The sequence below is a fragment of the Molossus molossus genome, unplaced genomic scaffold (assembly GCF_014108415.1).
Source record: "Molossus molossus isolate mMolMol1 unplaced genomic scaffold, mMolMol1.p scaffold_m16_p_14, whole genome shotgun sequence".
Classification (NCBI taxonomy): Eukaryota; Metazoa; Chordata; class Mammalia; order Chiroptera; family Molossidae; genus Molossus; species Molossus molossus.
In genome coordinates, this window is record NW_023425349.1 from 35,029,877 (window position 1) to 35,042,812 (window position 12,936).

At 53.3% G+C, this 12,936-nt stretch overlaps 1 protein-coding gene across 3 annotated transcripts in view; it reads left to right on the forward strand.

The window, feature by feature from the left end:
* Positions 1 to 12,936, forward strand: part of CNTFR (ciliary neurotrophic factor receptor) — a 40,628-nt gene that overhangs the window by 16,519 nt on the left and 11,173 nt on the right. For all 3 annotated transcript variants that reach the window (XM_036261212.1, XM_036261213.1, XM_036261214.1), the window contains 2 exons: positions 5,762 to 5,846; positions 10,513 to 10,746. In XM_036261212.1, coding sequence (XP_036117105.1) covers positions 5,762 to 5,846; positions 10,513 to 10,746 — 319 coding nt within the window. The remainder of the gene's footprint in view (positions 1 to 5,761; positions 5,847 to 10,512; positions 10,747 to 12,936) is intronic.

Consider the following 12,936-nt stretch of genomic DNA (forward strand, 5'->3'; position numbering starts at 1 on the left):
TTCCCACCTCCTCAGGACACCTCCCAGCTGCCCATCTAGGCTCATCATGGGAAGGCCCCAGGTTTCCTCCACAACACACCAACACACACGTGCAACAGGGCACGCACATGCTGATCTTAGGGTCCCTATGGTGCAAGAGGCTGCGGGTGGGGGGATTGAGCACTCAGAGTCCAGGCTGCTGCCAAAATCCATCAGACTCTTGTCCCCCCCCAGGCCCCCATCTCCGGCTGCAGAGGTCACAACAGCAGGTGCGGATACCCCCCCCTCAACTCACTCACATTGGGCTGCCTCCTTTTCCACAACCTCAGCCAAGGGCTGGAGCTGGGGGATCGCTCCCCCTGCCTTCCTCCTGGCCCCTGGCCCCCCCTCCCACTGGTGCTCAGCTTCTCCTGCCCTGTTCTAGGGGGAAAGAGGGGACCTATGTTTGGGTGGGATGCTTTCCCTTGAGCACTGGAGTTTGCCCCTGGAGTGTGTGGGGTTGTGGTAGTCCAGGAAGAGATAAGGCTTGAATCCTGAACCCAGGCATGGCTTCCGAGTCCTATGCTCCTTGGGGGGGGGGGGCATGGAGAGCTGAGAGGAAGGCCAGGTCTGGATCCAGAGAGAAAGGAGAAAGAGCCAGAGACAAGAGACTCAGACAGGAGGGAGAGACACCACAGGGAGTGGGAGCCTACCCCATGGCCAGCTGCCCCAGCCCAGGAGCTGGCCCCTGACCTGTTCCACCCCCTCCCTGGTGGGGGGCCTGCGGGCCAGCTGCCAGGGACCAGGCCTCCCTCCATAGCCTGCCACCCCACCCCCCCAGCCTCTGGACAGCTCAGGCCTCTGCCCCCACCCCCACCGCCCACGCTGTCCAGGCTGCCTAGGCCTGGTGGGATCTGGGGGCCTCCTGGCCTCAGCCCCTCCTCCCTCTCCTGGAGCTTCCCGCCAGCCAGGACTGTCTCCCTCAGGCTCCCCCTCAGACAATACTGTTCCTCCCTGCCTACCACATTCTTGTACCGGTCTCTGCCCCTGCTCTGTCTCTCATTTTCTCTCCATCTCCAAGTGTAAGTGTCTCTCTTCCTCACTCCACTCTAATTCCTCTTTAGGTCAGAGGCCTCTAGAGTTCCTCTGGCCTTTGAATCAGTTCATGCTGTGTCCTGTCCTGAGTTCTTGCCTCATTGAGAACCAGCCCCCTAGGGCTATTGTGGGGAGAGGCCCCAGGACAGAGTGCCTTTCCCTTCACACAGAGGGATTCTGGGATCTGGGGTTGCAAAGGGGTCCTGGAAGCTGTTGAGATGTCACCTTTGCCCTGCCATGGGCCATTTGTCCTCTATCAGATGAATGTTTCTGACCTCATCCAGCCCTGGGCCATGGGGGAGTCCAGGTCAGTTAACTTTGTTGGATCTCAGTTTCTTGGAGGTACTGCATGGGGCCTCCCTGCTCATTCATTGTCTAGGCCAGGTTGAGCCTATTTGACTATTAGTACACCCACACCAACCAACACCCTGAAGCTCTGAACACAGTTTGTGGTGCATCAACACATACACAGTTAGACCTGGGCTACGGTCAGTGACACTCAGAACACCCCATGTTGGGCTTGTATAACCTGAACTGTCTGCTTCTGCTTTCCAGAACTCACACTCCTCCTTCCTCAAGTTCTGCCTTCAGCTGGGTAGGGGCTGAGGGTGAGGGGTGCAGGGCAACTAGGACCTTGCTGGAGCTGGCAAGAGAGATCTAGGGCCCTGGATCCTAAGCCAGACTCATACCCTAGGTAACTGAGGTTCCTGATCTGGAGCCTGTCACTTGTATCTGTCATTGTTACTGCTGGTGACTGTCAGCCTCTATGGTGCCAGTATTACTGTAGACTATTACTGGGTTTTATTAACATCCCTGTGGCACTATGGATGTCACCATCATTGTTACTCTATGTGACTGTCAGTCTCATTGCATTTTTTATTTTGAGGTTACTGAGACTGTGACTGTGTCAATGTCAGCAGGTATCATTGCTCTGTTTGTTGGTGCCATTGAATGTGACTATCACTCACTGCATCATTGTCAGTGTAGTGACTATTAACACCCATGTGTCGGTGTCAACTGTACAACTGGGTTATTTATACTGGGTGTTATCAATATGTAATAATGTGTCACAGTGGGACAGTAACAGTAAGTTGGGGGCCCAGGATTAGTGTCTTGATGTGTCACCTGTGTGTGTGTATAACAGTGACACTCTGGGGTTCTCTACCAGGAGAAGTGCTGGGCTACTTGTGCTGACAAGGGGTTTGGCTGCTGGGCACTGGGCTCCTTGTTACTGGGGTGGTTTCTGTTTCCTCCTCATTCTGGGGTTGGAGCTGGAGGCCAGGCTGGCCCCTGGAGGGGTCTACAGGGAACCTGGGTCAGTTTGCAGGCCCTTATCTGAGACTGTATGGGATTTATTCTCCAGATTTATCCCAGAGCCAGGGGGTGTGGACTCGGAAAATTCCTGGGAAAGATGCTCTTTGCCCTGGGATGGGTGGCCTGAAGTGAGCTAGGGCAGGGTGGAGGTGTAGTCTGGATGCCTCTGGCCTCAGCTTCTTTACCTGGGAATGGGCCCAGCTGGCACTCTGAGAGAAGGGGGAAGTGAAATTGGCCTGGGGCTTTCTGGATATATGGGACAGAGATGGAGTGGGGTTTTAGTCCACCCTTATCCCCTGAGGTCTTAACTACAGGATCCCCAAAGAGAAGCCCTACAGTTCCCAAGAAGGCCCTGCTCCTTTTGTCTCGTGTTGGCCAGGGCTGCTGCACTGACACTATGCCTCACACTGGAGGAGCTAGGTAGGCTTAGACAGATGCTCTAGGGTGGGCACAGAGACCCTGCCAATGTGTCTGTCATTCTCTCTAGGTCTGTCTCCTTCTGCCCTTGAATCTCTGCCCATTTCCTATGCTCCTCATCTCTCTTCCTGAGTCTGTTCTTCCATTTCTCCTTATTTTGGTCCCTCCTTGTCCCTTTGGGTCTCGGCTCATGGCTTTCCTTCTCTCCCTACCTCTGTGTTCCCCTCTTCCTGGGTTTCTCTCTTTTCTGTGTACCCCAACTATGCAGTATCTCTCTTGGTACCCCATCCCCCACTCTGCAGTGCTCACTCTCAGCACGCCCGCCCATCTCCCATGGCTGCAGCCCCGTTGGCCCAGGGCCCGGCCCTTACAGTAACTCATCGGGCTGATGGAGGCGACTTTGATGAAGAAGCCACCCCTCCCCCTGTGGAGGCCCGGAGGCCCGTGGTGTGTGTGTGTGTGTGTGTGTGTGTGTGTGTGTGTGTTTGCTTGTATGCCAGGCTCTCTCCTTACCCCTGCCCCTCCCCCTAACTGGGACCAGGAAGGAGCTGGGAGCAGAGGGCCACCCGGTCCCTTTTCTCCTATCCTGTGATCTAATCTCCATCTACTCCGCCAGCCCAGCTGCCTCCCCATGCCAAGGTTCCTGCTCCCATGTGGTGGGCAGTGCGTGGCACTGAGGTGGAGTATCTTCTTGGCTGTGAGGAGAAAGAGGAGCAGATGGTAGAGATGGTGGGGGAGGGTCTAAGGACTACCTACATGAGCTGGAGGTGGGGAACCAGCTCTTGTCTCTCCTTCTCTAACACCAGCTCTAAAATCAGACAGTTCTGGGTTCATTTCCTGGCTCCACTACTTGCTGACTGTGACTTTGGCCATCTTAACCCCTAGCCCTGAGGAGTAGCTGAGGGTCAGGAGCCAGGCCACGTGGTAGCTAAGGCTCAAGGAGTCACTGCCGTGGGAGGGATAGCCAAGGCCATGTGGGGCCTACAGAAATATGCTGTGCCAGGGAGAGGCAGTTAGAGCACCTATGGCTGTGGCTGGAGGAAAACCAGGGCAGATGGGGGGACTCACCTGGTGAGGGGCAAGTATAGCAACAGGCAGGCAGGAGCCCTCTCTCATTAAGGAGCCCCACCCACTGGTTCAGGCTGACACCCACATTTGTCTCCTCCTGCTCTAGCCGTCTACAGTGTCTCTGGCAGTATTTCTGACAGTGGCTCTGGCTGTGTCTGGCAGTGTGTCCGGCTGTGTATGTGAGTGTCCCTGGCAGTGTTTTTAGTGGTGTGGATACTTCCTGACTGAGCATCTGGCTGTGTCTCTGGTTCTCTCTAGCTGTTTTTCTGAGTGTATGCTTGTTTGTGTCTATCTGTTTCTCTGGTGTTTTTCTGCTTGTGTGTTAGGCAGTTTCTCTGGCATGGTTTTGGACAGTGTCTGGCTCTCTGGCGGTGTCGCTGATGGTTTCTCTGCCTGTGCTTCTTGCTTTCTATGGTGCTACCTTGGCTTGCATCTGGCTGAGTCTTTTACAATGTTTCTGGCGGGTCTTTTGGTTGTGTATAAGCTGTTCTCTGGCTTTGTCTGATTCTGCCTCACAGTCTCCCAGTATAATTCCAACTGTGTGGACCTGTTTTCGGGGGGGGGGGGGTCTGTTTAACTGTTTTGAGCAGTGTGTCTGGCCAGTGTCTTTGCTGTATGTCTGGCTACACCTTTGACAGTGTCTGGTTGAGTGTTTGGCAGTATTCCTCTCTGGGTCTCTACTTCTGTCTGGTTGACAGTCCCCCGTCTCCTCAGACTGGGTTGGGAGAATCATATTTGGAGCTTTTTCTGCAGGAAATAGTTATTTTCCTGCTCTCAGGTATAAGTGTATGCTGGGGTAGGGTTGGAGGGGGACAGCTGGACCTATTCCAGGAAGCAGGACAACAAGGGGGGCAAATGGATTCTTCCTGGGTTCGGGGGACATGTTCTGAGTGTGCTTTAGGTACCCACATGGATGTGTGTAGACACTGATGCATACCTGCTGAGCTGCAGGTCCCACGCTCCTGGGTGAAGGATGGGCTGAGATCCCTGACAAGGACCTACATGTGAAAACCCCTCATTCTTCTCTTGATCATCTGTGCACATTAAAGCAAAAGCCACATCTGACCTGGGCCACAATGGACCCCTGCTCTGGTACCCTGCTCCTCTGAAGTTCCCAAAGCCCAGTGGCAAGGCTCACTGAGGGGCAGATCTGAGGGGCTCCTGAGCATACAGGATTTGGGCTGTCTCCCCAGAGGCACAGCAAGGGACCTTCCATTCAAGGCAATTTGAAGAAGTATAGACCTCCAACTAAGTTAAAACATTATCCTTTCCTTTTGCAATGTTTATAGCTAATTAGCCAACCTCACCAGTAAAGTTATTTTATTTTTATTTTTTCCATTGATTTTTTTTTTTTTTTTTTTTTAGAGAGAGAATGGAAGGGAGGGGGAAGAGGAGAAACATCAATGTGAGAGAGACACGTCAATTGGTTGCCTCCCACATGACCCCAACCGGGGCCAGGGATCGAAACTACAACCCAGGTACATGCCCTGACCAAGAATCGAACCCAAGACCCTTTGGTGCAAGGGCTGACACCCTAACCACTGAGTAACACCAGCCAGGCCAGTTATTTATTTATTTTTTAAAGAAAAATGACCCTAACATTACTAGTGTTCTGTAACTAATCCACGGTTGACTACATCCTGCAGGCAGCAGCCTTATCGAGCAACAAACCACTGTAGGTTGCCTTCTAGCGTCTTAGCAAACTTTTGCTTACAGATGCCAATAATGTTGTTTTCTATTGCTTGAAAGAGGATCCTGAGCCCCATTAAGAAGGGCATTTGGGGTCAAGGTGCCTGGCCCTAGGGCTGGGATTTCCCAGCCTTGCCTGAGGAAGGGAGGGGGGCTCCCTAGAAGGTTCCTGCCTGGGCTGATGCTGCCCCTTCCCTGCTACCCCTGTTTCTCCCAACAGATGGCCGTTCCTGTCCCATGGGCCTGCTGTGCTGTGCTTGCTGCCACTACTGCTATTGTCTACGCCCAGAGACACAGTCCTCAGGGTGAGTGCTGAGGCGGGGGGGCGGGGGGGTTCCTGCTGACCCTCTCCCAGAGCTGAGTATAAGCCTTCTTCAGCATAGCTATATGCATTCACTCGAGAGCCACACACTGGCATATGCTGGTATCATCATCCATGAACACCCAGAAGGACATGAGTCATATAACACTGATATGCAGGATGACCCACAGATGTTGTTTCATAGGCATAGTCCTTCAGTCCCTCCTGGGTGGTCTCAGGCTGATGGTATCTCTGGCTTGAGATGATCTATCCCTCTTCCCATTAGGATGGATGTAGGGTACAGACAGGTGGGATGGGAGTTGGGGGTGGCTAGGGCCAGGGCCTGTGTACAGTATCTAGTGAATTGGGGTCCCCTAAGGGCTTTGGGGGGCATGCAGTGGGAGGCACTGAGAGAGACAGTGGGCAAGAATGCTTCTCCATATCCTACAGGAAATATGGGGACAGAGATGGTAGACTGAGAACAAGATGGGGGAACAGGCAGGGTGACAAGTGGGAGAGGGCTGGCACACTAAGGAAGGGGACTGGTCAGTCAGTCAGCTGGAATGGAATGGAATGGCTGGAGGAGGCAAGTATTATTCAGGTAGTACCAGTGGCAGACTCCTGTCTTCCCCTTACCAATGTCCAATGAGGGTCTAGTTCTCCCCACAGCTCACAGGGCAAGGAGCTGCACCCTTGCTGGGAAGCAGGCACCCTCTTAGCTTGAGCACCAGCCCTTCCACTGCATTTGAGGCAGCACTTCAAAAACCCACAATACAAGGGCTGACCTCAAAACTCCTCAAATGAGGCTCCAGTTGTAGGGAGCTCCCCTTTTAGATGTATTCTGCATCACCCGTCCCCACCTCAGCTGACTTGGGTAGAGGCAGAGAAGGTGGGGCAGCCCTGAGGCCCAAGCATGGAGCAGACACTGATGGCTAAGATCTGCCACCCTCAAGGCTGTGGGTTCAAGGAGGGCAGGGGGTCGAGGCTACTGTGTCCTCTTCCTTGTGCGACCAGCACTGAGACCCAGAGAGCCTGGCCTGCTCCAGGGCTGCTCCCCAGTAGGCAGGGGCTAAACGGACCACTACTAGGCCAGCCTGTTGACTTCCCTCCTGCAGTTAACCTGCCCTGGGCTCCTGCGCTGACCTGGCTTGCCTAGGCCTGCAGTGGTCTCTACCATTGGCCTTGTCCCTGCCCAGTGTGTAAAGCAGAGCCACATGTAACCAAGGCCACATCTCTGTGATTGTGTGACTGTTCTTGTGCATTAGGCTGTGTTCTTGTGTGAGTGACACCATGTCTCTGTTTGTGTTTCTCTGGGTGGTTGCATCCTTGTGGGCTGTGCCCTGGTGTGATATTATCTGTCTGTGTGTGACCATGCCCTCTGTGGGACTGTGTTCTTGTGGTTGAGACTGTACCCCATGTGTGATAGTTTCTCTCTGTCTCTGTGTGTTTGCACTCCTGTTAAACTATCTCCCCATGTATGAGAACATGTTCCCATGTATAACTGTGCCTCTGAGTAATGGTGCCTTTCCTGTGCATGCATGTGATCTTATATCAGGTGCTACCATCCCTGAAGTGGGACAGTGTCCCTGTGTGGCTGTGACCTTGTGGACTATTGTCCTGTGTGTGCTTGTTCTTTGTTGTGATTATCCTTGTCCTATGTGTGTGGTGATGTGAAGTTGCTTAGGATACCCGAGGGGACTGTTTCCAGCATGTGGTCCCCATGTGAGCCTGTGTGCACAGGTGTGAGGGAGCCCTCAGCACTGTCCCTCTGTGTTCTCTGTGTCCATGACCTCATCCTGTCTCTGTCTCTCATCCTGGCTTCTAACAACCTTTTCACAGCTGATTCCTTTGGAGCATTTGTCACCGTGTCAGGGCCAAGAACCTCATCCTCCCCCTGCTGCTTGATTTAATTTCTGAAATGGACAGCATATCAGTAGGGACACCCATGGGGTAGGAGGAGAGCTGTCCAGAGACAAAGGATTAAATCACTGCCATCTTTGGAGCTGTTGCATGGCTGTGTGTATTGCCATTGTTGTGTTATTGTAGTTGTGTGACACTGTGTGATTGTCATGTCACGTCACTGCCTCTGCCTTGTGGCTTGTAGTTTTCTTCCGTCATTGTATTGTCATTTTTTCATTCCTGCTCTGCCCTTACATTGTTGGTTTGTCATTGTCATTGGGTTGTGTTTCCATGTCCTCTGTGAGGCGGACAAGGTGCAGTGAGGAAGTGTTACCTCACTGCCATTATATTTGTTGTGCTGTTGGGTTGCCATTTCTTCATCTTGTGGCTGTACCTGCCCCCCAGGATTAAAGGGCCATCCTGGGTCCACGTTAGTTCTGAGTTGCTGTTGGTCAGTGTTGATGTGTTGCCGCTGGGACCATGATAGCCACACCCCCTCCTCAACGGTCAGTTTCCAGCCTCCTCCTCAAGCAGCTGGACGCAGAGTCTCTGCTGGGGGGGTGGCGTGCAGAGAGAGGGGCTTGGCATGTTTCCTGGAAGCTCCAGGTTTTTGGAAGGGAGGATAGAGGGGGGCTCAATGGCTAGGGCTGGTGGAATGGGGGGGCTCTATGGCTTGAGCCTTGGACACTGGGCCTCTGGTCAGGGGGAGGCCCCCATTTAGTCTCTGGTCCAGCCTCACAGCTGTGGCCTCCAAGGCCCCCAGCCGCCGCCCTTCCGCCCCGTTCATCCTCTGTTCGGCTGGTCCCAGGCTCCACAGACGAATGGTCAGGGCTGGCTGGGTTTCCTGCTTCCCTCTTCTTCGACAGGGACAGGGAGGCTCAGAGAGGGGCAAGACAGAGACAAGCAGTGGAGGAGAGACCTGGAGATAGGGAAAGACCCCAGCACAGGGAGGCTGACAGAGACAGCAAACAGGGACAGATGTTCCAGCAGCACAGAGAAAAGCAGTATGGGGAGGGGGCTGGATGGAGGGAAGGGGGTATCTGGAGACATAGGGGGGATCCCTACCCCCTGCTGTCCTGGTGGTGTTAACAAGTCTAATTAAGAGGCCACTGGCCCAACTTAATTGGCTCGTTAACAGGAACTGCCTCTGAAAATTTCCCAACTCAGTGGGGTAGCTCTCTGAGGGGAGACTTGAATGAGTGTTAACGAGGGATCCCGCAGCCCCCCCACCTGGACCCCTCCCCCTCACTCTTCCCCTCCTACCCTCACTCCACAGATCTGGCTGGGACCAGGGAAGCATCTGTCCTTCCAGACTTGGGGGGCAGGATGCAGAGAGTAGATTTGCATCTCCCGGCTCTTCATGCCTGTTTCTCTGCTGGTGTCTGTAGAAGGGTGTCTGGGACTTTCTCTGTCCCATAGGCTTCCCCCACCTAGTGCTGCCTCTTGACAGGTGCTCCCTCCTGCCCTTCCACTCTAGTCTCCTGGGCTCCGTCCATCACGCCTGGATTGCGGAGGCCAGGGCTGGAGTTTGCTTTTGGCTCTGACAGGCCCCTCCTGGGGGCAGGAGAGGAATGGTCAGAGAGCTCCCTTAGTCCCAGCACTCCCCCACCCCCAACCCAAGCAGTTCCTGCCTCACGAAGTTGACAGCTGCCAGGAGTTCCCTAGGGCTCCTGTCCTCCACCCAGCCCATTCTCTCTTCTCCTGCTGCTGCCCAAGCCCTGGATGGCTGTTTGGGGGGTGGGGAAGTAGGGCTCGTCAGGGGGGCCAGAGTGGGAGAGAGAGAGAAAGGCAAGACAGAAAGAGATAAGGATGGGGAAGAGAAACAGATGGGGGAAGACAGAGAAAGGAGTCCAGGAATGGGGCCCCTCCAGCTTGCCTGGGTAGCAGATGTAGTGACTGGGGCTGGGCCTGTTGATGGTAAGAGGGTTAGGGTCATGGGGGTCAGGAAAACTTTTTTTTTTTTTTTTTTTATCCTCACCCGAGGACACTTTTTCATTCTTTGTTCAGATAGAGCAGGAGGGAGGGAGAGAGAGAAACATCGATGTGAAAGGGACACATCGAGTGGCTGCCACCCGCACGACCAACCAGGGCCGGGGACAAACTGCAACCGAGGTACATGCCCTTAGCGGGAACCGAACCCGGGTCTCTCCGGACCGCAGGCCGACGCTCTAACCGCTGAGCCAAACCGGCCAGGGCAGGAAAACTTTTTAAAAAATATGTTTTTATTGATTTCTTGGAGGAAGGGAGAGAGATAGAAACATCAACGTTTGAGAGAAACATCAGTTGGTTGCCTCCCACTGGAGATCGAGCCTGCAACCCGGGCAGGGGGAATCAAACTGGGACCTCTCAGTCCATGGGATGATGCTCAATCCACTGAGCCATGCCAGCCGGGCAGAAAAACTTTTCAAAGGACCTAGGGACTGGAGGTGAACTGCGTTTTCACTGAGTTCTAAAATACCTCCCAGCACTCTACACAATCTCAATCTCAATCTCTCTCTCTCTCTCTCTCTCTCTTACACACACACACACACACACAGATCATCCATTTACACACACACAATGTTGGAGACACTCACATATCTGTATACTTGCACAGCCACAGAGACATCTTACACACTCATCTCCCCAAGATACTTAACACCATCAGACACGGAGCCTCTTGGCCTGGATTTCTCACTCGTGCTTAATCAGAATTTCATCCTTGCACATTCACCTGGGGTTGCTGGGCACAGCTGTGACCTGTCTTTTGCTCTGTGCTCCCCCCCCTCCAGAGGCACCCCATGTGCAGTATGAGCGCCTGGGCTCAGATGTGACTCTGCCTTGTGGGACAGCCAACTGGGATGCAGCTGTGACGTGGCAGGTAAACGGGACAGACCTGGCCCCTGACCTACTCAATGGCTCTCAGCTCGTGCTCCGTGGCCTGGAACTGGGCCACAGCGGCCTCTACGCCTGTTTCCACCATGACTCCTGGCACCCGCGCCACCAAGTTCTCCTACATGTGGGCTGTAAGTGTTGCTCCCAACCCCTCATCCAATCTCCTACTTCACCCAGAGGAGTTGTCCCCAGACCCCTGGCCTAGATCAAGTCCCCTTCCTGCTGGTGGAGGGAGGAGGGCTGCAGCATCTTGCTTGCCCTCTGATTCCATCCCAGCCTGTTCTTCTGACCTCTGAGCCAAGTCTTACCCACTGAGTCTAGACCCCTGGATATTTTGCACATATATCTCCCCCTAACCCAAGAGGTCTTTGAGATCCTGAAATTCTGTTCCTGTGACAAGATGGATAGAGGAGAGCTGGCAGGTCATGGCCCATCTGGAGCCTGGTGGGGATTAATCCTGGGGTCACAGATCAGAGCAGGAGCAGTCACATTCCACTGTGTGCTGTCACAGGGGATGGCCATGAGGACGTTATGGAGGAAAATGAGATCTGTGGTTATGTAGACAGATATGGGTGCTCAGGAAGACCCAGGAAAGAAGGATTGGAGGAGGGAAGGAGAGGAGACTAGAGAGCAAGAGGAATCAAGGTAGCTGGCGGTACCAGTCACAGCAACAGAGACACCATAGGAGGGTCCTTTGGAGGAGAAGGTAGTATATTCCATTTGGACAGTATCTTTTGGGTTTCCTTAGAGGCAGATCCCAAGATGAAAATTCATATGCAAGTAGTTTGTTTGGCGGGTGATGGAAACACCGTAGGGGAATGGGAAAATGATAGGAAGTTAAGTTAGTCAGTAAAGAGTTACCAGACATTAAGTCTGGGCTATTGGAGCTTAACTCACTGGGGGAACTCTTGCAGTCCAGGCAGAACATGCACCTTAGAGGTCTCTTGCCAGAGGAGTGAGGAAGCATGGGTGCTTATACACCAACTCCTGCCCATCCTTGGTTGGGGGATTCTCCTGGGGTGAGGATGGGGATGTTGTTAATTCTGCAGCACTTTTAGCCTGGTGCCTCAGCAGGCAAAGCAGACTTTGGTGTCTAAAGAAAGCTCTTAGGCAAATAACTGCAGAAGCAGCAGTGTATATGGGTGAGGGATCTGTGGCACTATCCATATCTGCTATAAACAGGTTTGTTGGAGTCTTTGGGTGACAACTGGGAATTGATGGCTGGTAGTCAGTGAATCTAAAGGTCTGAGGTTCAGGGGAGAGATCTATGTTGGAGATGGGAATTTGGGAAGCTGTCAGCATCAAGGCCCTGGGAGGGATGAGATGGCCAAGGGGAGAGATTGTGAGATGTGGAGAGAAGAGGACCCAGAGTAAGCTCTGAAGACCATCACTGTATAAGGGGTTGATGGAGAGAAATAAGCCACGAAGAGAGGAGGAGCCAGCAGGAAGGTAGGGGGAAGCCCAGGTGAGTGGGGTTTGGAGAAGTTGGAAGAATGAGGTTATCAGTGTTGCTTAGGGTCAGCACCGGGATCCCAGCCAGAGGCTCCCACTGACAGAATAAGTACTCAGAAAACAGTTTTATTTTCTCCTTGAGCCAAAGATTCAAGCTTCTCTGGCCTCGTGCCAATTGGGTGATGCACCCCACTGCCTGAAGATGGTTTCTTTTTTCTCCCTGGCAGCTACCAAGAGGAGGAGATGCTTGAGAGTCCTGGAAGCAGGCCCTTGTTCCATTGTCAGGAGATTGGTGTGGATAACCATGGGCAATATTAGGTTGAAGGGTTGCTCAGGGTTCTCCACAAAAACACTGACCCACCAGTAAGGCAAGAGGAGGGGTGGAAATATATTTTGGTGGGGAGGTGGCTTTCCTAACCAAACAGCTTAGTTGCAAACCAGGGGTGAAGTGACCCCTGTTGGCCAGGTCTAGAAATGCAGGACCAGCCTACAGGAGTCCTTGACCCACCTGAAGTGGAGGACTCAGCCTTTCCCCCAGACCTTACTGGGGGTTGTATATACTGAGTGCCGTGGAAGAAGGAAAAGGCCAACTTGGCACTGTCACTTACATGCCTGACTTCTCAGTTTGATTCCCACAAGTCTTCAGGATGGACAAGGTTGGCAGTAATGGCTGGGCCTTGGTGACACTGCCCCCGCCCCTTCCCCATTCCTGATGACTTGATCTTCTTTGAGGGGGATTGGATCTAAAAGTAATTGCTATAGTCTGTATACACAGGACATGCCCACAGCTGCCCTGTTGTGACCAGAGACCAGACCTTTTGTATATAGTGTTGACCACTCCCCACGCCCTGCCTGTCAGAGGAGAGCTG